Genomic DNA, 26607 nt, shown 5'->3' on the forward strand with positions numbered 1-26607 from the left:
TACAATGTACAGTCTGATCACTGGGGGAGGGGAGACTGAGGAAATGCTTCCTGCTGCCTGCAGCAGACTGATCACTGAGGAAGAGGATGAGGTTGCTGTGCATCATGATCTCAGGCCAAGGTGAACTCGGGGTCTTTTTTTTAAAATAAATATACCAGATGTCTGTCACAAGTACTCATCGGGCCATAACAAATTTTGTCTAATCAAGGTATTTTCTATGATTGTCAGCTCCATCTAGTGGCCATAATGTGGTATTTTCCTGATTGAGGTATTTCAGACAAATTCCCTTACAATAATAGGAAATAACCCAATTAGACAAAATAGGGAAAATTTGATAAGGCTGGGCAAATTTTTTTGACGATTGTCCAGCAATTTTTTTTTTTTTTAATAAACAAACCCCAAACTGTTTCTAAAGCCAAGCCTTTTTCTTTTAGTTTTGGATACAATGGTTAGGACACCTGTCAGGTCTTTATGTTTGTGTATCACTATAGGAGCTTTCCTTTCACTTCCTGTCCCGAAGACACAACAGGAAGTGAGAAGGTATCTCCAGAATGAAAAGAAATCTCCCATCATGTTCATGTGCTCATCAGGATCTCCGTATTAGGTAAATAAATTACTTTTATTTAAAATTGAACTATGATTTCTTTCCACAAAGAGAAACATCCAAATGATTATTATGTTGCCATTCAAAAAAATACAATTCTCCTCATAAAATACAGTATCAGATACAATTTCAAGGAAGTATCCACCCAAAACTGATATCTGACTTCTGGACGGGGTCATTTGGCCTAATTATCTGCAAACCTCTCTTATGTCTATATTTATGAGCTCTCAATAGAATTCCCATTATTCTGCTCCAAGGAACTCTCAGTCATTCTTACTACAGTAAAAAAAATCACCCAATGACATCACTGTGATCACTTACATAGGTCACAGAGATGGGTGGAGCCAGGAGCTCACATTCAGGGATCTCATGACTGGAGACCCAGAGAGAGGTACAGCTGAACTTACCATATCAGTTTTGGGTGGACATTACTTTAAAAGGGGCCGATATAGGCATGCTGTCATTGCTGGCTTGATTCTTAAAGGTGCAGGCATGGCTATCATCCTGTTTCTGGCTTCATTACTCAGCAAGTCTTTGACCTGGAACCAGGAGGCAGGATGTGCATTCAGACTTTCTGACTTCACTGACTGCATACTTGTTCCAGGTCATGAAGGAGGCATTGTGACCTAACAGCCTTCCCGGAGTCTTGGTTTGGAGGCATTATGCTCTTCAAGTGCACTATGGCAATAAATAATTCCATTTTAGGGATTGGATAGAAGCCCAGTACTCAAGTGCTGTCCCTGTAAGGGTCACTTCCCATTGTAGAAGTACTGGTAGGTCTCCTCAGACACCAAGCTATCCGTGTCATTGAAGGTGTCGCTCTCTCCGGATTGATTGGCATCCTTCACCCTCAGTAGCCGGCTCTGGAGCCTCTCCTGTTCCCGTTTGAGCTCAGAGTAGGAGCGGGAGAAGGTGTGGAAGATGGAAGTGGCAGGAAAGGCCATAATCAGGATCCCGCTCAAGATACTGCTGAGGGCCACCACCTGCCCAGGGATACTGCGGGGCACCATATCACCATAGCCCACAGTGGTCATGGAGATGATGGCCCACCAGTAGGACGCTGGCACGCTGGTAAACTCTTGGCAGCGGCCCATCTCGTTCTCGGCCAGGTGGACCAGAGGGGCAAAAAGGGTGACAGCCACACATAGGAAGAGCAAGAGGAGCCCAAATTCCCTAGTGCACCTCCGGACGGTGAGGCCCAATGTCTGCAGCCCCAGCGAGTGCCTGGCCAGACGCATGACGTAGAGTATCCTCAAGGCACGTAGGACCCGCAGCACCAGGCTGATCTTCTCTAGGTATGAGTTGCCCCCAGGCTTGTCCTCAGACTTCTGCTCGTCCTCTACGATGAGAGACACATAGTAGGGCAAGATGGCCAATGCATCGATGATGTTCAGGGGCCCCCTGAAGAACTGGCACTTGCTCTTTGACTGGATGAAACGGAGAAGGAACTCCAGAGAGAACCAAGCCACGCACACTGTCTCAATGATGAAGATGTTGTAACATTTCTGCGAACATTCCCCCTGTGAAGAGAGAAGGGAGAGATCAGTTGACCTGATGTGTCTCAAGGATTAGAGCAACAACCAACAGTTCTCCACCCTGACACCGGAGTCTTTCCTGTGGGGGCAAACACAATGATGGAGTCACCTAACACTGCAGATTGTCCCCTATGAGGGCAAGCACAATGATGGAGTCACCTCACACCGCAGAGTGTCTCCCATGGGAGCAAAAACAATGATGGAGCAACCTGATACCGCTAAGTGTTCATTATGGGGGCAAACACAATGATAAAGTCAATTGACACCACAAAGTGTTCCCCATGGGGACAAACATAATGGTGGAGTCACCTGACACTACAAAGTGTCCCCTATGGGGGAAAACACAATGATGGAGCCACCTGACACCACAGAGTGTTCCCCATGGGGGCAAACACATTGATGGAGTCACCTGACACCGCAGAGTGTTCCCTATGGAGGTAAACACAATGATGGACAATTAATTTGCTTTTGATCTGTGTGTTTTAAACAATTGCCATATGTTTTTTTTCCATCCAACTGCTACCACTTCCTGTCTACATGCGCTGTCTCCAGTGTCGGCTCTCCATCATTGCTCTGAACTAGTTTCCTGATGGTGACAACAGTGGACCATGCCTGAACAATATCTGTCAGCACAGCTGCTTGAAGTCTCCACTAGGGGAGAATGTGACAGGGTGACAACACAGGACCACAGTTCGGAGACATGGACAGAGCGTGTTTGACCAAAGGAGCTTTATGGCAGGACCACCAGTGAGTATTTTATTGAAAGCTGCAGATTTAGAAAGTTTGAAAATTAGTTTACTTAGAAAATAATATGGAATTATACTGACTGGAAATACATCAAAGTCAACATCTAACATTAAAACCCAAGTCCATACAGTACTGTACAGAACATAGTCTTTGTTCCCGTAAAGGAGATATATTGGAAATGATGGAGAAATCTCCCTGTTTAAGAGAGCAATAAAATCCTGATGGAGGTTCTGTAGCAGATGGCCCCTTGACTCACCACGCAGACTTCTTAGCCTTCTTTTCCCCTGGGTGCCAACATGCCCCCAACCTCTTTGATGCACCCAAGGAATGTAACTTGTTTCGCACCCTCTGCATGTTCAGAGCGATCACACCTGATGAGGACTGGGACTGTGATTTCCTGCCAGGTGTATAGTCCTTCATTGTTAGTCCTAGCATGCGGGCAGATGGGCAGGAACCCAACAGCATGCAGTCCCTATGGAAAATACAGTCGCTGTCGGGAGCATGCAATTTATATGGGTGGCATTGTGTCTCCAGTTGGTCACCTATGGTACCATCCCTGGGAGTCTTTCAGCTGCCTGCCTGTGTTACCAGCCTTGGGACTCCTTCATCCTCCCACCTTTGTTGCCAGTCCTGGAAGTCCTCCAGTCACCCACCCATGATGTCAGCCCAAAGATATCTCTGGCTGCACACCTGTGGTACCAGCCTTGGGACTCCTTCATCCTCCCACCTTTGTTGCCAGTCCTGGAAGTCCTCCAGTCACCCACCCATGATGTCAGCCCAAAGATATCTCTGGCCGCACACCTGTGGTACCAGCCCTGGGACTCCTTTTGCCACTTGCCTGTGGTGTCAGCCTTGAGATCTCTCCAGCTGGTCTCCTGTTAACCCAGACCTACCCTGAACTGCACTGTGAGAGGCGCTGTCCCAAAGACTATGCGCATGTAGTTGTTTTGTACTGTACTGTCTATGATAAAATACTGGTCATCCTTTAGTATCTGGTGGCCACAGAGCCTTACAGATACTGCACTGTGCTGCCACCTACTGTCTGTATTGAGTCATAGAGACATTGATCTTATGAGCTTTTGTTTCTACAGCTTAATATTTTGTTTAACTTTGTTCTGTAATGTCTGCGCACACTTTTGCCACTTTGACTCTCTGCATTTTTAATCAGCTTCTGAACCTCTTTAGTAAATTTCAAGAAGAAGCTGTCAGATCATTAGGCAGATTCAGGGCCGGTGCTAGACTATTTTGTGCCCTAGGCAAGACCAGCTTTTAAAAAAACAATATAAAATATTAAATCAACAAAATATGAAACTGCTAAATTTATTTTAATTTGCAAAAATAAGTGCCATAAAATGCCACCAGTACCAATATTAAAGACAAAATCAGCATCACGGACGGACTGCATCTGTGGCTGGCAGTGGAAGGGTGACAGTTGCAGTGAGTGGAGGATGATGGATGGGTGATGACACTCTGAGAGATGCCAGGCTGAAATTCCCCAGGCAATGGGGGGGCGATAAAACGCTGTGACAGCTGGCAGCTAAACTGAGCTATCCCACACAGTGACAGATCCAACACAACACACCACTGACACAGATCAGCAGGCACTAGAAGAGCATGCTGTGGGATGATGATGATGTCATCACTCACTGACACATTGCACATTTGATTGATGGTCGGCTGGGTCACACTCTCACAAAGACACGAGACATCAGAGTCAGACATTACCTTCCTCCGCAGGCACAGCTCCACCTCCACTGATGAATGGGAAGAGAAGGGCTGGAACTCCACAGTGATCAGCAGCCATCAGCCCTTGTAGTCAGGGACTGAGTCTGAGAGGAACACTGGAAGGAGCTGCAGCTCCGCTACTACACTGGCCCCAGACACCTGGCATCTTCCTCTGTCCTTTCTTCCTCCCCTCTGCCACCCCTTCCCTCAGCTGAATGATCATTCATGATGTGGTGGTGTCCCACACAGAGCGTGTGCTGGCCTGTGCTGCACCCAGGTCTCTAGGTGGCACTGGCCTGTGCTGCACCCAGGCGCCCCTAGTTGGCACTGTACCCTAGGCGGCCACCTAGTTTGCCTAGTGGAAGCACCAGCCTTGGGGAGATTAGCTTATCTATTACAGCTCTAAGCCTTTTCTACTTCACTACAGAATATATTTTGTATTGCTCACTGTAACCCCCTTGGGAGGATTTCCCATCACTGGATGTTCTGCCTGACATCAGCCAAATAGGCAGTAAGAGGTGAGATTTTCCCTCACTTTGGAGAAAAATCTGAGGAAGGAAGTGAGAAAAATCCCCAGAAGGGGATACAACAATAAAAAATTCACAAAGGGTTATAACCCTTTCAGCCCTGGTTCACATGGGCCATGTTTGCTCAAGCACGGCAACCTATTCATTTGAATGGGCTGCCGTGCCTGCGTTTCCCCATAGGGTACCATGCGATTTCCCTGCAGTTCCTGCAGCCACATATGCGGTTCCTGCAGCCATTCATACTCCATCCAAAACTTTACCTATATCACACAGTCCAGTCATGCAAACTGCTACAGCAGTCAATGTCAAGTTAACAACACCCCAAAAAAATGGTCAAAAAAGGCAGTGTGATTGGCCGAATCAAATCACACCCATGCGATCTGATTCCAGTACAGCAAAAAAAAGATGCATGCACCTGTTTCACGCGGTTGCAGTGTGATATGAGCCATAAAAAATTAATGGGCTCAAATCTCACTGCAAAGAATCACATGTGATTTGAACAGGTTCACACAGCGGTGCGATTCCTGTCTGAATTGCCTGCATTCCCCCATGGCATCAGTGTGAACCGTCCCTTATCTTTCTGTGAACTACAAGTGTAACTGGAATGTAAACTGCAGTGAGTGACCTGGTCCAGGAATTTTCCACACTCTGCTCCTGCATGAGTTTTGATGCCGGTCAGTATGGCGCAGGGTGCAGACACATGAGTGTCAGGAATGACTTACAGATCATCTGCTTTTGCATGACAAGAAATTCATTGCATTACTGAAAAGGTGGAATTATTTTCCAGACTCTGTACAAATTTTAATCTACAGAAGAGAGATTTTATCTGAGCAATCGATAGGACACTGCAATTTATTTATGAGGATGCGGTAGGGGTGATCAGTTTAGCTCAAAGTCTCAGTGCTGCTCATAGAGGTCACCAAGCACAATAAATTCCAGTAATATGCAGGATGTGAGAGAACTAATCAGATGGGACTGTGATAAAAGTATATATCTCTATGGTGTCAGTGGTCCCCGGACATCCACAGGGGAGGGCTGAGCTCCCATCATCATCATCTCCGGACGGCTCCCCATCAGGTGCTCTGCGCTCCTGATGAAGTGGATGGAGGATGAGCGGAGAGGGTCGGGAGAATGTCTTATCTACAGACGAGTAATGATTCTCCCCACCTTCTCTGGATATTTTTGGAACTGCTGAATAAGATATAGAAGAAATCTGAGATACTTTATCATCATGATGTCTGATAGAGATGATAAATATTCACCAAATCAGAACGGACTGCCGGAGAACTTCATTAACACTTTATTTCTGATACATCTAGAAAAGTGTATGCTGCGGTGCTCAGGAATTGCTGGGCTACACTTGGGGGTCCCTGGACAATGACACACTGACACTCAAGGGTCCCAGAACAATGACACTGACACTCAAGGGTCCCAGAACAATGACACACTGACATTTGGGGGTCCAGAGCAATGACATACTGACACTTAGCAGTTCAGAACAATGACTTACACAAATTTGGGGTTCCCAGAACAATGACAAACCAACACATGGGGATCCAGAACAATGATATACTGATACTTGGGGGGGCCAGAACATAGATACACTGACACTTGGGGATCCAGAACAATCAAACCCTGACACTTGGGGGTCCAGAACAATAACACACTGACACTTGGAGGTCCAGAACAATGTCACACTGATACTTGGGAGTCCCAGAACAATGTCACACTGATACTTGGAAGTCCAGTAATGACACACTGACACTTGGGGGTCCCAGAACAAAAACACACACACCCTTGGGGGTCCCAGAACAATGACACACTGACCCTTGGGGGTCCCAGAACAAAAACACACACACACTTGGGGGTCCCAGAACAACGACAAACTAACACTTGGGGTCCAGAACAATGACACACTGACACTTGGGGTCCAGAACCATGACACACTGACACTTGGGGTTTACCAGAACAATGACACACTGACATTTGGGGGTCCAGAACAATGACATACTGACACTTGGTCCAGAACAACGACAAACTAACACTTGGGGGTCCAGAACAACGACAAACTAACACTTGGGGGTCCCAGAACAATGACATACTGATACTTGGGGGTCCAGAACAATGACACACTGACACTTGGGGGTCCCAGAACAATAACACACTGACACTTGGGGGTCCAGAACAATGACACACTGACACTTGGGGGTCCAGAACAATGACATACTGGCACTTGGGGGTCCAGAACAATGACATGCTGATACTTGGGGGTCCAGAACAATGACACACTGACACTTGGGGGTCCAGAACAATGACACACTGACACTTGGGGGTCCAGAACAATGACATACTGACACGTGGGGGTACAAAACAATGACATACTGACACTTGGACGTACAGAACAAAAACACACACACTTTGGTTCCCAGAACAACAACAAACTAACACTTGGGGTCCAGAACAATGACATACTGATACTTGGGGTCCAGAACATAGATACACTGACACATGGGGGTCCAGAACAATGACACACTGACATTTCAGAGTCCAGAACAATGACACACTGACACTTGGGGGTCCAGAACAATGACACACTGACACTTGGGGGTCCAGAACAATGACATACTGACACGTGGGGGTACAAAACAATGACATACTGACACTTGGACGTACAGAACAAAAACACACACACTTTGGTTCCCAGAACAACAACAAACTAACACTTGGGGTCCAGAACAATGACATACTGATACTTGGGGTCCAGAACATAGATACACTGACACATGGGGGTCCAGAACAATGACACACTGACATTTCAGAGTCCAGAACAATGACACACTGACACTTGGGGGTCCAGAACAATGACATACTGATACTTGGGGTCCAGAACATAGATACACTGATACTTGGGGGTCCAGAACAATGAAACTCTGACACTTGGGGGTCCAGAACAATGACACACTGACACTTGGGGGTCCAGAACAATGACATATTGATATATGGGGACCCAGAACATAGATACACTGACACTTGGAGGTCCCAGAACAATGAAACCCTGACACTTGGGGGTTAAAAATAATGACACCCTGAAACCTGAAGGTAAAGGAAAAAAGACACCGTGATACTTGAGGTCCCAGAACAATGATACACTGAAATCTGAGGCACAAGGACACACTGACACTTGAGACACTGATATCTTGGGTATGGTGACTCAAGGTGGCGCGGTGTCACCCTCCGTCTTGTAATCCAATCTCTAGCACAGTATTCACATTTCAGCTGATATGGCATTTGATTACTTTATCCGCCGATGACTTCTCGTCACCTGGAGCATTGAACAATGTGCCGACGTCTTCAGAGACGGCTCTCCTCACGTCTCATCTTCAGCTTACGACGTGAATTTATTGCCGTTCGGTGGAATTCTCCGCTCGCGGCCAATAACACAGAGATGAAACGATGCCGTTGTTTGCCCTCCTCATTTTGCTAATAACAGAAGTTTTCAGTGTAGAAGAAATCCGCCAAGTTATCTGTCTCAGCGGACAGTCGTTGGCAGGGACAGCAGAGGATGTCACGGAGGATTTACCGCAGATCGGGCGCAAAAAGACGCGCCAGATTATTACTAGCGACAGTGAACGTTCAGTCTCCCATCACTTTGTTTTATTCTGTTAATATGAGAATGGGAGAGCGTTATGTGTGATATGAACCTCAGCCTCAACCTCCCACAGTGACCATCACACCAGAAGCGCGCCACCCGCAATGTTGTAGTAATATTGAAAAATGGTAAAAATTTACTTGTGACAGAAAATAAACTATTACACAGAACTAGATGTTTGCTTCATTTTTTTATGATGTCATTATCAAACATTCAGATATATACGAATCTCCGAATGGACATACACTATATTTCCAATAGTATTGGTCGGCCGGCCTTTACACTCACAGGAACTATAATGTCATCCCAGTCTTAGTCCGTAGGGTTCAATATTGAGTTGGCCCCGCCCTTTGCATCTATAACAGCTTCAACTCTTCTGGGAAGGCCGTCCACAAGGTTTAGGAGGGTGTCTATGGGAAGGTTGGACCATTCTTCCAGAAGCACATTTGTGAGGTCAGGCACTGATGTCAGAGGCCTGGCTCACAGTCTCCGCTGTAATTCATCCCAAAGGTGTTCTATGGGGTTGAGGTCAGGACTCTGTGCAGGCCAGTCAAGTTCCTCCACCCAAACTTCGCTCCTCCATGTCTTTATGGACCTTGCTTTGTGCACTGGTGTGCAGTCATGTTGGAACAGGAAGGGGCTATCCCCAAACTCTTCCCACAAAGTTGGGAGCATGAAATTGTCCAAAATGTCTTGGTATGCTGACGCCTTAAGAGTTCCCTTCATTGGAACTAGGGGGCCAAGCCCAACCTCTGAAAAATAACCCCACACCATAATCCCCCCTCCACCAGACTTTACACTTAGCACAATGCAGTCAGGTAAGTACCGTTCTCCTGGGAACCGCCAAACCTAGACATGTCCATCGGATTGCCAGACAGAGAAGTGTGATTGGTCCCTCCAGAGAACACGTCTCCACTGCTCTAGAGTCTAGTGGCAGCATGCTTTACACCACTGCATCTGACGCTTTGCATTGCACTTGGTGATGTAAGGCTTGGATGCAGCTGCTCGGCCATGGAAACCCATTCCATGAAGCTCTCTACGCACGGTTGTTGTGCTAATCTGAAGGCCACACCAAGTTTGGAGGTCTTTAGCTATTGACTCTGCAGACAGTTGGCAACTTCTACACACTGTGTGCTTCAGCATACGCTAACCCCGCTCTGTCATGTGACATGGCCTACCACTTGGTGACTGAGTTGCTGTTGTTCCCAGTTGCTTCCACTTTGTTATAATCCCACTAACAGTTGAGCGTGGAATATTTAGTAGCCAGGAAATGTCACGGATGGACTTATTGCACAGGTGTCAAGCTATCACGGTACCACATTTGAATTCACTGAGCTCCTGAGAGCGACCCATTCTTTCACCAATGTTTGTAGAAGCAGTCTGCATGCCTAGAGGCTTAATTTTATACACCTGTGTCCATGGAGGGGATTGGAACACCTGAATCCAATGATTTGGAGGGGGGGCCCAATACTTTTGGCAATATAGCGTAGTAACGAATGTCAGCAGATCTGAAAAAAGTTTATAACAAATCCATTTCTTTCATTTGTTTTATTCAGATGATGTAACATAATGCAATAGTAGTTCAGGCCCATGGGGAAATTTCATTAAATTTGTTCGATAATGCAGATCCAGACAACGAAGAGATTCTAATTTCATTTCATTTGTTAATTTGATCCACATGATGCCAGTCGATTTTGTCCAATCAGCTCATGCCATTTCTCTAGCTGGGTTGGACTAGCGTCTGAAAATATTATATCCTTACAGATCAAATCCGCCTGATTCGATAAGATTAAAATTAAAATTGGAAAACAAATAAAACCGATTGCTGGAAGTTGATTGATTCATTATGATTTTTTTAAATGAAATTCAGTGGAGCATTGGCAGTTTCAGGGTTTGTCAGGGTCAGCTGCACCTCTCACGCCATGGCAGGTTGGGAAACCTATACACACAAGGACAATGTTAAGTCAGCAGTGGCACAAAGTGAAGATTTGCACTGGCGCCCCCTATTGACCGTATGTGCCACAGATACTAATACAGAATGCACACGCTGTATGTCTGCAATTATTAAAAATGTGTAACAATGGAATCTTACAAGCATTTTTAGGGTATCTTTGGGAGAATCCTTGACCACCCTCCTGTATAGATCGGGTCACCTCTTCAGGAGACCCACAGTGTGCAGGCTTTGGTGCCCCACCAATGTGCCTGGTATGCTGTTTCCTTGACAACAAGTGAAGATTCAGTCTCATTGTCCACTTTAAATTCCTTCTGGTGAACTTTATTACTGTCCAACTGAAGTCACAGCTGTAGATAAACAGTCAGACAATTTACTAACCATCTCCACTTACAGACACCATTCTATTGCAGCAGCTGTGCCGGGTTTCCAAAACATGACTGTGGAATCCAGTAGGCATGTGAATTAGACCCAGTGCACTCCGTAATCAGCACTTTGTAACACACCTGCTCTGACACGCCCCCTCTCTGGGGTGACACACCCCCTCACTACAGTACAAGCTGTGCTGAGGGGTGTGGCTGTTACTCAGCTCTGCCAGCACAGAGCACAGGAGGAGGACAGAAATCAGCATTTGTAGTAAAAGAAAAGAAGAGAGTTTAGGCCATTTCTTGGCAATCATAGGTAAAAAATCATAATATGGGGTGTACAGGACCGTACAGAGATAAACGGGTGTAAGACTTCAAATTAAAGGAACAGCAGCACTGACCCCATCAATGCCAATGGTGACACTGTGACACAGTTACCAGAAACCCAGAGATGCCTTTTGCTTGACTAACTCTGTTTCTCCATCAAGGACCACCATGAGATGCCAAAGGGACAATGAGTGGACTAACTGTCCAGAAATGTACAGACAGTCCCTGAAAAGTACAGGACATTTAAAGCTCTCTTGAAAAAATAAATATCTGGAATACAAATTGCTGTTCTTACAGAAATTTGAGTATCAGCCTTCCACAGGGGTTCCATCACATCTCAACTGGAAGTAAGACTTGGAAAGAATGATTTTAGTAGGGGGTGGATAGTTGAGATGATCTACCCAATTCTGTGAGCTGCCAAAGAGTGGCAGAGTGAGAGGGAGGATGCAGATAAGATGTCCAGATCACACACCAATCAGTCCAGTCATTGCCGCCTTTACATCCAATAATCATCACCAGGTCATCGATATTCTATAAATCACAAACTTTTATTAAACAATAAAGTAACAGTTTTCGTTATTCAGAGATTTGGATGTATCCAAATTTTTGTATTACAATAGTAATGAATTTAAACAAATCTGTAATAACAAAATAAAATTTGATATGAAATTCGAATCAAATTTGAATTTAATTCAAATCGAATTCAAAAACAAAATCAGGTTTAAAAACAAATTCGATACATAAACATATTGCTGATTTCTTCAAAGACTGTGCGTGTTAGTGTTAGAATATAGCTGTCTTCCAAAATTCGAATTTTTAAAAGCATAGAATAGAGAAAAACAATAGAATTGAAAATAAAGAAATGGAACAGAAAAGAACAGAATCTGAAAAAAAATAGAATAGAAAAAATAGAATAGAATAAAAAGAATATAGCTGTCTTCCGAAATTCACATTTCGAAAACAAAAGGATAAAATAAAACAGAATAGAATAGAAAAAATAGAACAGAACAGAATACAATAGAATAGAAAATAAAGCAATAGAATATGAAATAAAAGAACAGAATAAAATAGAATACAAAAGTAATAGAATAGAAAAAAAGAATAGATTAGAATACAATGGAGTAAACTCATCTTCCAAAATTCGAATTCAAAATGAAATTTGATATGAAATTTGAATCGAATTTGAATTGAATTCAAATTGAATTCAAAAACAAAATCGGGTTTAAAAACAAATTTGAAATATAAACATATTGCTGATTTCCTTCAAAGACTGTTCATATAAGTGTTAGAATATAGCTGTCTTCCGAAATTCCAATTTTGAAAAGCATGGAATAGAGAAAAACAATAGAATAGAGTAGAATAGAAAATAAAGAAATGGAATAGGAAATAATAGAATATGAAAAAAGAATAGAATAGAAAAGAATTGAAAAAATAGAATAGAATAAAAAGAATATAGCTGTCTTCCGAAATTCAAATTTCAAAAAGAATAAAATAGAATACAAAAAAGGAATAGAATAGAAAAGAATAGAATAAAAAAAAGAATAGATTAAAATACAATGGAGTAAACCCATCTTCCAAAATTCAAATTTGAAATAAAATTTGATATGAAATTCGAATTGAATTTGAATTGAATTCAAATTGAATTAAAAAACAAAACCAGGTTTAAAAACAAATTCAAAATATAAACATATTGCTGAATATTGCTGATTTCCTTCAAAGACTGTGCGTATTAGTGTTAGAATATAGCTTTCTTCCGAAATTCAAATTTTGAAAAGAAAGGAATAGAGAAAAACAATATAATAGAAAATAAAGAAATGGAATAGAAAAGAACAAAATATGAAAAAAGAATATAATAGAAAAAATAGAACAGAATAAAAAGAATACAGCTGTCTCCCGAAATTCAAATTTCGAAAAGAAAATAATAAAATAATCAGAATAGAATAGAAAAAATAGAACAAAAATAAACAGAATAGAAAATAAAGCAATAGAATATAATAAAATAAAAAAGAATAGAATATGAAATAAAAGAACAGAATAAAATAGAATACAAAAAAAAAGAAATGGAATAGAAAAGAATAGAATAAAAAAAGAATAGAAACAAAGGATAGATTAGAATACAATGGAGTAAACCCATCTTCCAAAATTCGAATTTTGAATAGAATAGAACTAGCTATTTGGATTGATTAGATATTTTTGATTTGAATACTTCGAATCAATTGGAAAAGTTTGAATCCTGTTGAAAATGAATAAACAAAACTAAACGAAGCTAATTTTGTCACAAATGCAACAAAATGAATTAGTAACTTAACGAACCGATCCGAAATGAAACAAAACAAATTTTTTGTTTTGCACATGTATCCAATTTGATTACTACAATCTTGATCCATTTCTCCATGTCACGTGACCAATGCCATGACCATATCACCTGATTTAAAGGAGACCCCGCCCCTTAAATGTTGAGATTCATATGTGATGACTACTTTATATCTAATATAAGTTTGTGTTTCTGAGGATCGGTGACCTGGTGGGTGACAGAAGCGGCATCGGTTCTGATCAGAGCCAGACGCAGGTGATGGTGGGACTTCAGCAAATATCTGGGACTGTCCCCAGAAACTGGGAGAGTTGAGGGCAGTGAACATAGCGCCCCGGTGCTGTAAGACCCCGCCGGACATGAGACTGCTGAGAACTCTTCCAGATTCTTCACTGTACCCAGCAATGAATATGACCCTCCTGAGTGGAGGCACAGACAGTTCAGTGTGCGACATTGGACAGGCCATGTTTTCCTGATCTCATACCACCACTGGTGACTCTGCGCAGTATTAGAGGTGAACGGATCCATAAACACATCTTTCTGCTTGGAGCCTCATTTACAGAATTTCTCCTTTCTGTGAGCTGAGTCCGGCGGGAGGATTTCAGGCTCATGAAAGAATAATCTCCTAAGAAGAATGACTTGGATGGAAAATGGCTTTTCTATACTTAGAAACGTGCGGCTATTTCGCTGAGCTGGATATTAAAGTGGACCTGTCATGGCTGGTTTTCCGAGCCGCAGCACTGTTACAGAGAAGGAAGCATGGGAGCTAGGAGCATCATGGAGGCACGGGGCACTGCATGTCTCATGTGGAAGCCTCGACAAATTTCCTCCATCTGCAGCCAGATTCATTTCCTCAATGTGCAATTCAAAGTGTTCTTTGTGAGTGAGAAAAAAATCCTTAAAGAGATCCTCCGCCCACAATAATTCCACATTTTATAAGCAGGGCCATCATGCTGCACTACGCCATCTATAACGAATGTTGTGGATTTACGGGGACAGTCCTCCATCTGGGCCCTCTGTCCTACTGATGCTCTGTCCTGGGCCATGTCCTGGGAGCACAGCTTCAGCCTTGTTTATGTTACTGCACAGGTATCTCAAGGAGGCATTCATTGTAGGGATCAGACTGGGCGTGGGTGGTCCCTCCATATTCAGAGGTGGAGTTTAGGAGGGACCAATTCATCATGTGAATGTAATGGATGGTCCCTGCGTGTTTAGAGGTGCGGTCTGGGTTAGCCCAACCTGTAAACGGGGATGTGATGGGTTGTCCCTACATATTCAGAGGGTCTGGGCAGAACATACCAATAAAGTGGACGTGATGGGTGGTCCTCACATGTTTGCAGATGGGGTCTGGGTGGAACCAACCTGTAATGTGGGCGTGGTGGTGGTCCTTCCATGTTTCGATATGGGGTTCGGGTAGGACTAACCAATAAAGTGGGCGTGGTGGTCCCATCATGTTTACAGGTGGGGTCTGGATAGGACCAGCCTGTAAAGTGGGTGTGATTGGTGGTCCCTGCATGTTTAAAGGTGGGATCTGGGTAGGACCAACCTGTAATGTGGGTGTGGTTGTGGTCTCATTATGTTTACAGGTGAGCTCTGGGTGGGACCAACCTGTAAAGTGGTTGTGATTGGTGGTCCCTGCATGCTTAAAGGCAGGATCTGGGTGGGATCAACCTGTAAAGACGATGTGATTAGTGGCCCCACATGTTTAGAGGTGGAGTCTGGGTGGGACCATCCTATAAAGTGGGTGTGGTAGTGGTCCCATTATATTTACAGTTGGGGTCTGGGTGGGACCAACCTGTAAAGTGGGTGTGATTGGTGGTCCCTGCATGTTTACAGATGGGGTCTGGGTGGGACCAACCTGTAAAGTGGGTGTGGTGGTGGCCCCATTATGTTTACAGGTAAAGTCTGGGTGGGACCAACCTGTAATGTGGGTGTGATTGGTGGTCCTTGCATGCTTAAAGGCAGGGTCTGGATGGGACCAACCTGTAAGGAGGATGTGATTAGTGGTCCCATTATATTTAGAGGTGGGGTCTGGGTGTGACCAACCTGTAAAGAGGATGTGATTGGTGGTCCCCACATGTTTAGAGGTGGAGTCTAGGTGGGACCAACCTGTAAAGTTGGTGTGATTGGTTGTCCCTGCATGTTTATAGGTGGGGTCTGGGTGGGACCAACCTGTAAAGTTGGTGTGATTGGTGGTCCCTGCATGTTTATAGGTGGGGTCTGGGTGGGACCAATCTGTAAAGTGGGTGTGATTGGTGGTCCCTGCATGTTTATAGGTGGGGTCTGGGTGGGACCAACCTGTAAAGTTGGTGTGATTGGTGGTCCCTGCATGTTTATAGGTGGGGTCTGGGTGGGACCAATCTGTAAAGTGGGTGTGTTTGGTGATCCCTGCATGTTTATAGGTGGGGTCTGGTGGGACCAATCTGTAAAGTGGACATGATGGTGGTCCCTACATATATAGAGGCAGGGTCTAGACAAGACCACCCTATACAGTAGGCTTGATTTGGGCATATCCACCCAGAAAGTGGGAGGATGAATTGTGGACTGTGGGCATGTTCTGAGTTCTACGACCAAAATATTGATATGTTTGCTAAGTACGTAGAAATGTTATTAATCCCTTTTGTACTGATTTGTGCACAGAATGAAATGAAGCCAACATGAGTTGGGGGAGGGAACTCCATGTTTTGGGAGCTGTAGAGAGTCTGGTGACTTCTCTCAGTATTTCCTTCTGCTGCTCAGCTGAATGTATTCACAGATTTCCAGAGGTGACCCCACAGAGCAGGAGTCACCCTAATTTGCCTTTTTAGGGTGTCCTGTAGAAATCATCAGACAGACCGCACAGAATACTCCCGGACGGATGTGACTCCTGAATCGCCTTGTTTATAAATCACTGCCTCAGAAATCCTCCAGCCTGGAAATATTAATCCTCCGTCAGCCCAGATTAGTGTCCATTAATGTGAATTTACCAGCCACTGCCTCATTAAACGGGACTTTACACTCACATTAACGGACGCGGCGCAGAGATTCTGAATCCCTCAATGTGATGTCCTGGTGGAAATGTGCGCCACGGATCAGTGACAACAAACAGATTTATTAGTGTAGATGTAAGCCCCAACTGGATGACATTTAGTTTGCTCCGGTCACTGTGCGTCATCTGAAACAACTGTCATCGTGTTTTATACATGAAATCCTTGTTTTCACCTTTTTCCCTCCTTTGTTACATCTCAGTGCTGCTGATCTCCTGCAGCCTCTTTGCAGGCAATTCCTGTCTACATGCACTCCAGTGATGGCTGCAGGACTTTTCACAGGGCGGGTTTCCTGATGGTGACAACAGTGGACCGTGTCTGTGTAATGTGCGCTGAAACGGCCACTTGTAGTCTCCATGTGACAGGGTGACAACTCAGGAGAACGACTGGGAGACAGGGACAGAATGTTGTCACTCTACAACAGGAAGTTACAGAGTTACAAAGACTGAAGATAACTTTTGAAATTGCATTAACGTACTTTTCTATGAGATTTTGCTTATTGTGGACTGCAGGATACAGAAATACATTGTCGTGTAAATTGTCATGTCACCTCCTATAGGCTCCATTCACACTTTTCTGACTCCATAGTCACATGATTTCAGTGCACATTTCAATGCGACTTTGATGCCACTTTACATTCTCTGTCACTCAAGTCGCATCAAAGTAGTAGCGCCTTTTCAAAGTTGCTGCGACTTTAAGTCACATAGATTAGAACGGGTGCCTTTGAAATCAATGGCCTGCGACTTGTCATGTGACTTTATGAGGTTTATTTACTAAAACTGCAGAGTGCAAAATCTGGTGCAGCTGTGCATGGGAGCCAATCAGCTTCTAACTTCAGCTTGTTCAATTAAAACTCTGGAAGCTGATTGGTTCCTATGTACAGCTGCACCAGATTTTACACTCTCCCGTTTTAGTAAATCAGCCCTTATGTGTCCAAAGTCACACAAGTGTGAATGGAGCCTAATGCCGGCCATAGACGGGTCGAAAATCGGATGATTTTTCGCCCGGAAAAAAAATCGGCCGATTTTTGCACCGTTAGTGGATTAATTGTTCGGTCATTTTTCGGGGGTTTTGCACATTTTTTTTTATCGGGCATGTTGGAAAATTTGACGATCGGCCGATTTTCCCGGCAATGATGGGCAAATCGGCCTATCATTTTACCGATAAAAAAAAAATGCGCATGAGCCGTGACCTTCAAGAAGAAGAAGAAGAAGAAAAAGAAGAATTCCAGTCCGCTATTATATTCTATATAAAAAGTCGTGCGGTTGCAACAATGTATCCATTTGTATCCGAATAAAAACATCTGTACCCGAAATTGATACAAATAGATACATTGTTGCAACCGCATGACTTTTCATATAGAATATAATAGCGGACTGGAATTCTTAGGGACAGAAATAATTATGGGGTTAAATGCCGGCCATAGACGGGCCGAAAATTGGCCGATTTTTTTACCATTGGTGGTAACATCAGCCGGTCGAACGACCGATCTTTCTTTTTTTTTTTAAAAAACGGACGGTTTTCGACTTGTCTATGGCCTGCATTAGATTCCCTGTGTGGTGTGATTTGATTGGAGCAGAGGTGAGTTTGGTGATAAATCTGATACAATATAATCCTCTCTTCCATCTGTTGGTAACAATGTACTGTGTGATGGAAAACAAGTCCGTCAATCTGTCACATGTAACGATTGCAGCTCCCCTGGAGAATACAGCCAATCACAATGTCCTCTGGGAATTCAGCCAATCACAGCACTGTGGTGATATAAACACTTCTAGGAAAGAATGTCTGTGATGTCATCGTCTGCACTCAAGCTGTCTTTACACAATACAATCTGATTGTACAATCCCTCTACAATCCACTTAGATTAGAAAACTAAACAATCTATCCAATCTGTTATAAATCAGGCAGCCCTTGGCACTACATAGTTGTTGGTAGATCTAAAGGAGATTGTACAATCAGGTTGTATAGTGTATGTCCAGCTTCCAGTAAGGGATAATTGTTCACACACTGACTTCCTGCCAGGAATGCCAAAGAGGGGAACAGACAGACAACTGTCCCCAGGAACGTCCTCCAGCCTGAAATGCGTGTCAGAGCTCCAAGAGATGTCAATTCCAGCACATGAAAATCCCCAACAATGACCGGCTATTGTCTGTGGGTAGTACTCCCCTTCCAGCAACTGGTTCCCTACAAGTGCAGAAAAACTACAACTCCCAGCATGACAATAACCTGTGTCTGCAGAGATTGTGAAGAACCACAATTCCCAGCATGTCCCATCAGTCACCAATAACCTTTGTCTGCCCAGCTTCTGGAGCACTACAACTCCCAGCATGTCTCATCAGTCACCAATAACCTTTGTTTGCCCAGCTTCTGGAGCACTACAACTCTCAGCATGTCCTATTAGCCATCAATAACCTGTGTCTGTCCAGCTGCTAGAGAACTACAACTCCCAGCATGTCCTATTAGTCAGCAATAACATTTGTCTGCCTAGCTTCTGGAACACTACAACTCCCAGCATGTCCCATCAGTCACCAATAACCTTTGCCTGCCCAGCTTCTGGAGCACTACAACTCCCAGCATGTCCTATTATCCATCAATAACCTGTGTCTTGCAAGTTTCTGGAGAACTACTACTCCCAGCATGTCCTATTAGCCACCAATAACCTGTGTATGCCAAGCTACTAGAGAACTACAACTCCCAGCATGTCCTATCAGCCACCAACAATCTGTGTCTGTCTAGCTGCAAGAAAACTAAAACTCCCAGCATGTCCTATCAGCCACCATTAATCCGTGTCTGTCTAGCTGCTAGAGAACTACAACTCCCAGCATGTCCTATTAGTCGCCAATAACCTGTGTCTGACAAGCTGCAGGAGAACTACAACTCCCAGCATGTTCCATGAGACTTCCATGAGAAAATGCTGAATCTTATAACTCAGGAGACCAACAGGCTGAGAATAAATGTACTTCTTCTGCAGTTATATAGAACTGACGGTCCTGGGACAGATTCCCCCCTAGGTAGCCCACAGTAGTCAGGGGCTAAACCCCATGCAAGGAATTACAAAGATATCTCCAGATGGGGGTCACCTGCTTTGGATATGAAATATTTCATGGAGGGAAGATGTGAGAAGAAGAGGGGGATGGAGGTGACAGATGTTGGAAAAGAAACTGACTGGTTCCTGGACAGTAGAGTTCCACTTTAATGTCAGTGTTTTTTCAGTTCAGTGCTGCCACCTGGTGCCCAGTCTTATTCTAAGCTGGCCCAAATACATCATCATTATTATTATTATTATTATATGATACTTATTCCACCAATCACAGCAAAGGACAAAGTGCAACAACTCACAGCGGAGAAATTATATGTTCTGATTGGTTGTTCTGGATTAAGGCACATGGAAAATCATCTCTGCACCTCTGATATTGTGTGTGGGGTCAGACTCCCCTGTGACCAATCAGCTTTTATATCAGCGAGGGGTGAATTCTGATTGGTTGTTCTTTGTTATGAGACATTGAACATTATCTCTGCACAACTTATTGTGTGTGTGGGGTCAGACCCTCCTATGACCAATCAGGTTTTATATCAGCGAGGGGTGAATTCTGATTGGTTGTTCTTTGTTACAGCACATTGAAGATCATCTCTGTACTATTGAATGTGTGCGTGCGTTCGGAACCCCTTGTGACCAATCAGGTTTCGTATCAGCTGTATGAGCGAAGCGTGAAAACTGATTGGCTGCTCTGCATTAATGATCATGTTTGTGGAGTCCGCCCCCCTCCATGACCAATCAGCTTTCTTATCAGCAATGAGTGAATTCTGATTGGTTGTTCTGGGTTATGGCACACTGAATATCATCTCTGCACCATTAATCATGTGTGTGCAGTTGGACCCCCCTGTGACCAATCAGGTGTTATATCAGAGGGGTGAATTCTGATTGGCTGTTCTTTGTTACAGCACAATGAACATCATCTCTGCACCATTGATCATGTGTGCGGGGTCAGACCCCTCTGTGACCAATCAGGTTTCATATCAGCTGTATGAGTGAAACATGAATTCTGAGTGGCTGCTGTGCATCGATGATTGTGTGTGTGTGAAGTCCAACCCCCGCCATGACCAATCAGGTTTCATATCAGCAATGAGTGAATTCTGATTGGTTGTTCTAGGTTGCAGCACATTGAACATCATCTCTGCACCATTGATCATGTGTGCGGGTTGGACCCCTCTGTGACCAATCAAGTTCCATATCAGCTGTGTGAACGAAACATGAATTCTGATATGGCTGCTGTGTGTCAACGATTGTGTTTTTGGAATCCAACCCCCCTACGATCATTCAGGATTCATATCAGCAGAGAGTGAATTCTGATTGGTTGGTACATTGAGCATCACCTCTGCACCATTGATAATGTGTGCGGGGTTGGACCCTTCTGTGACCAGTCAAGTTTCATATCAGCTGTATGAGCGAAGAGTGAATTCTGGTTGGCCGTTCTGGGATACTGCACTTTAGACAAGGCTCTTTGCCCTAAACTGACCATACATGTGCAATCTGATTGCCCAATTCTCTTTAGGGTGACCAGACAGATTACAATCCAGATGTACAATCTCTTTTAAATTTACCAAAATTTTGTAAAATTTGTGATAGACTTAAATTATCCATTAAATTTGTATCCCTTTACACCATTGTACAGATTTTGTAGAGATTGATTACCCTTCAGGCTACTCCCATTGCCCTCTACTTGGAAGACACAGTTACCCTCTTGTCTTAGAGTACTCACCCTGTCCTCCTCCTCCCGCAGGTCCGGCATGGTGCTGATGCACAGGTTGATGGCGGTGGTGGCCACAAACAGGATGGACAGGCACGCAAACACTTTCCCCGGGATCCCGGACTGTGGATTCTCCACCATGTCCCGCAACTTGTTCATACAATGTCCCATCCTTGACTGGTCATCCAGGACGCAGATGGTCTCATGGGTTCTTTGTGCGTCCTCCTGCTTCTGGATGTCCGCCAGCTCCTCCAGCTTCTGGAAGAGTTTCCGCAGGCAGCAACGCTCCAGGTTGGACTCCTCGATGCCCCAATAGGCCAGCTCGTCCTGGAAGGACAAGGCGCACATCTCCCGCAGGAGGCGCAGCTTACCGGCCGCCAAGAAGCTGACAATCATGCTGAAGGCGCAGGGGTTCCTGTCAAAGAAGAACTCATTGGTGTCTTCGTCAAAGTCGTCGCAGATCTGGATGATCTCCTCGTAGCTGCTGCAGAATCTCAACCGACCCAGCCGGGTCATGGGAAAGTCGTCCAGCGTACTCCATGGTAGAAGATACCTGTTGCCTCCAACGTTGATGATGATCTCACGTTTTAAGTCAGTTGAGTAGAGCTCATCTGGGTCGTAAATCTGTTGTGCCCTCTGGTACCTCACCCCCTTCTCTGGCTGAGACTCAACAGCAATGGGGAAGAAGTGGTTTAGGGTACTGCTGGATGTATAGCTGAGGTTGCTGTAGTCTTGCTCGCTGCTTCCAGAGATTATAGGCATCGCTGCCGGCCAGATGTTACTTCACATAAGTGACCTGGAGAGGGCAGAACATGATCATCAGAACAGACAAGGGGGGGTCATGACCAAGACTGATACAGCTCTCTGGATTGGGATTCAGCAGATATAACTTTATTTTTCAAATTTTGTTTTTTTTTTAATCAGGAAAAAAAATGTTTATTTAGCACATAGCGCATAAAGCTTCAATAACATAGGATCACATGAAGAAACACATTCTTTAGGAAGATTCACCTGAACTAAATGTCAGATGCACTTCTATGTAAATATGCCCCTAGTTTGCTCTGTGGGCTGCATATCATAAACAGTTGTCAGTGGTTGTTAATAATTCCAGTTTTCACTGTTTTTCCTCATTTATTACACCTCAGTGCTGCTGATCTCTTGCCAGCTCTTTGCAGCAAGTTCCTCTCTACTTGCATTCCAGTGAAGGCTGCATGGCATTTCTCAGGATGGATTTCCTGATGGTGACAACAGTAGACCATGCCTAAGCATTGTGTGTTGGCACGGCTGTCTGTAGTCTTCACTGGAAGCCTGTGTGACAAGATGACATAGTTACATAGTTAGTCTGCCTGAAAAAAAGACAAAAGTCCATCTAATTCAACCATAAAAAAAAAAATTAAGTTATAATCCTACACCCACAGTTGATCCAGAGGAAGGCAAAAAACCCAACAAAGCATGATCTAATTTGCTCCTGCAGGGAAAAAAATTCCTTCCTAATCCCCCGAGAGGCAATCTGATATTCCCTGGATCAACTTTACCTATGAATGCAACCTCTGCCCCATCCTTGACAACATGGGAGCAATTAAGAGACAGGGACAGAGTGTTGCCAACTCAAATAACAGCAAGGGCCTGAACAAGGACATGGCAGGATGATCAGGTGCACATGCAGCAAGTTGACAACACAGAAGAACAATTGGGAGGTGGTTGTCACCCTATAACAAGAAGGGTCTGAACAAGGACCTTTGTGGCAGAATCATCGAGGGCACAACTGACACAGTGAAAAGACAGGAAAACAATAGGGAGATTGTTGTCACCCAATAACAAGAAAGGTCTGAACATGGACCTTCATGGAAGGATCATTAGGGGCACATGTAACGGTGACAACATAGGGAACAATATGGAGAAAGTTGTCACCCTATAACACAAAGTCTCCACCAGAAACCTGTGTGAGAGTGTGACAACGCAGGAGAGCAATTAGGAGACAGAGTGTTGTTCCCTGCATAACAGGAAGGGCCTGATCAAGGACCTTCATGGCAGGATCATCAGGGGCAAATGTAACAGGGTGACAACACAGGAGAACAATAGAAAGACAGTTGTCATCCCATAACAGAAAGTATCTGAACAAGGAGCGTCATGGCAGGATCATCAGGGGCACACATAACACAGGAAAACAATAGGAAGACAGTTGTCACCCTAGAACACAAAGTCCTTGAGCAGGGACCTTCATGGAAGGATCACTAGGGATTCTTTTAATGAAAGCTGCAGATTTAGGTAGATTAAAGATTACTTTTGATAATGATCTTTTGAAGATTATTGAGATTTTAGTGATTTGGTTGACATCAGTGTTACATAATTACAATCTCTTACATTAGGATATAACCACCTCAATGTAATATTAAAAAAATAAATAAATGATCCCCCTTCGATGTCTCCAGCTTCTGTTTTTGGTTTTCCATCATTTACTATCAGTGAGACGGAATAAAACTGAATAAATTATGAATACTGAGCCCGGTAACCGATATCAGGGAGTTCTCTGCTTTGCCATATTAATAGAGGAAATAAAACATTGTGGGATATACAGAACATATCTCATTCTTCTTGATGTATAGAGGGGGATCCATGGAATAAAGGAGACACTTTGTATAAATACATATCATAAAGACGATTATAGATAGATAGATAGATAGATAGATAGATAGATAGAATGAATGAATGAATTCTGGTACTGGGTGGAACATTGATACATCTTAGATGATGATTATTAATAATATTGTAACCTTAAAACCAAAACTAGACTATAGGAAAGTCGATGAAAATGTCACCGAATCGTCAGGATGTGCTGCAGCCGGTCCCCTCTGAGTCCAGGGCAATTCCCAGTCCTGGATATCGGACAGGCAGGTGGAAGGACAGAAGTGTTCAGGGTTTATAATGAAATCCCCGAAATGGTGGGATTGATAAGAACAGGGACAGGTGGATCAGATAGGGTCCTCAGCCTAGGACTCCACGGAGGGACCCACAGACTGGTTTGGGGTCCCCAGATGTTCAGATATTACACTGGATGCACCCCACCTCAACAAAACAACTTTGACACTGATGGGCTGGTCTGGGAGGGGGGGATGAAGAATTTGGGGTACCCATAGGGAAGAAGTGATAAAGTTTTTCTTACCAGGATCCTCGTGTTGCTGCATCCTTCTCACCGCTCCGACATCTCCATCCTCCGCTTCTCTACATCCCGGAGCTACTGACTGCCAAACATACACTGACTGCACTAGACTCATTACCACCAATGCAACCTCCTCCTCCCTCTCCTCCTCCTCTCCCAGTCTGTGACCTCCCCTCACTGGCTGCCTCCTCTCTGTCCCATCCCCATCCTTGTCTGTCCCTCCGACTCTCCTCTCCATCCACAACTCTTTTTCCCTTCTCCCTTTTCCTTCTCTCTGTTTCATCCTTTTTCGATTTTCTGTGTCTTTCGTTTTTCTCTCTCCTCCTCCCACCCATCACACCTTATTTCCATCTTTCTTTCTTTCTTTCTTTCTTTCTTTCTTTCTTTCTTTCTTTCTTTCTTCCCCCCCCCCCCTCTCTCTCTCTCTCTCTCTCTCTCTCTCTCTCTCTCTCTCTCTCTCGTCTTTCTTTCTTTCCTTCTTCTCTCTGTTTCTTCCTTTTTCGATTTTCTGTTTCTTTCGTTTTTCTCTCTCTCTCCTCCTCCCACCCATCACACCTTATTTCCATCTTTCTTTCTTTCTTTCTTTCTTTCTTTCTTTCTTTCTTTCTTTCTTTCTTTCTTTCTTTCTTTCTTTCTTTCTTTCTTTCTCTCTCTTTTTCTTTTTTTCTCTATCTTTCTTTCTTTCTTTCTTTCTTTCTTTCTTTCTTTCCTTCCTTCCTTCCTTCCTTCCTTCCTTCCTTCCTTCCTTCCTTCCTTCCTTCCTTCCTTCCTTCCTTCCTTCCTTCCTTCCTTCCTTCCTTCCTTCCTTCTTTCCCTCCCTCCCTTCCCTCCTTCCCTCCTTCCCTCTCTCTCTCCCTCTCTCCTTTTTTTCTCCCTCCTCTATATCTCCCTATTTCTTCCTTCTCTGTCTCTTATCTATCTCTCTTCCTCTCCCCCTCTCCTTCTCCCTTTCCCTTCTTTCTCTCGCTCTCTTTCTCCCCCCCCCTTCCTCCATATCTCTCACCCTCTTTCTCTGACACCATCCCATCCCCCAAACCCCCCCCCCCCTTCACTGACACCATCCCACCCCCCCTTCACTCTGTCTCTCTCTTACCCCTCTCTTTTACCCTCCCCATCTCTCTTTCTCCATATTGCTCCCCCACTCCTACTTCTCCCTCCACTTCTTTAAGCCGCCCCCCCCCCCATCTCCCTCTCCCACCTCCCCCTTTTTCTTTTCTTTGACCCCCCCCCCCCCACACACACACACACACGCCCATCTCTCTCTTACCTGTCATGCCCTCCCTCTGTTCCTCCTCACCTGGCTCCCCTCCATCTCCCTGTGTGTTGCTCTCTGGATTAGTGGTGCCCTCAGCCTCTTCTGTCTGTGTCATCTTCATTCTCACTATTACTACAATGTGCTGCACTGAGGCCCCAGATGGATTTTCCACCTGTCTCCATGTAGATCCAGGATCTCACAGTCCTCGGAGGGTAATTTGTGGTTGCCATCCTGAGCCAGGAATTGCTTGTAGGAAATTTGTGGAAATTATTTCACTATATTGTGATTGTAAACTACCTGAGCAGTGACACCACTCCAACCCAGACAACCTTCACCCCCAAAAATTTATTATATATACTATACAGTATACTGTGTCCTTCTACTGTGTCATAGATCACTTATAATATTGTTATAATGTAATTGAATCATCTTCTGGATGCAAGATTATGTGTCATATAGAGGGATGTCCTACTATATTGAGGACTCACATAAGAAGGGATAACAAGGTCAGGAACAGAGCATTTTCTACCATATAGAGCAGGGGGTCCCCAAACATTCTAAACAAAAGACTATCCATCAGACTTTTGGCGGTATAAAATATGCTGGTATCAGTGGGAGGAATAGTGCCCCATCATTGGTGTCAGTGGGGGGAATAATGCCCCGTCATTGGTGTCAGT

The 26607-nt window shown here is 44.2% G+C and overlaps 1 protein-coding gene across 1 annotated transcript; it reads right to left on the bottom strand.

The window, feature by feature from the left end:
* Positions 1 to 574: 574 nt before the first annotated feature.
* Positions 575 to 24999, bottom strand: KCNG4 (potassium voltage-gated channel modifier subfamily G member 4). The gene is made up of 3 exons (XM_089662582.1): positions 24679 to 24999; positions 21528 to 22311; positions 575 to 2124 (listed from the first exon to the last, which is right to left on the bottom strand). The coding sequence occupies exons 2-3, from the start codon at positions 22275 to 22277 to the stop codon at positions 1354 to 1356; spliced, it is 1521 nt and encodes a 506-aa protein (XP_089518708.1). The 5' UTR covers positions 22278 to 22311; positions 24679 to 24999; the 3' UTR covers positions 575 to 1353.
* Positions 25000 to 26607: the final 1608 nt, after the last annotated feature.

Source organism: Staurois parvus, unplaced genomic scaffold (genome assembly GCF_062004578.1).
Source record: "Staurois parvus isolate SC_StPar_1 unplaced genomic scaffold, SC_StPar_1.0 ptg001493l, whole genome shotgun sequence".
NCBI classification, from domain to species: domain Eukaryota; kingdom Metazoa; phylum Chordata; class Amphibia; order Anura; family Ranidae; genus Staurois; species Staurois parvus.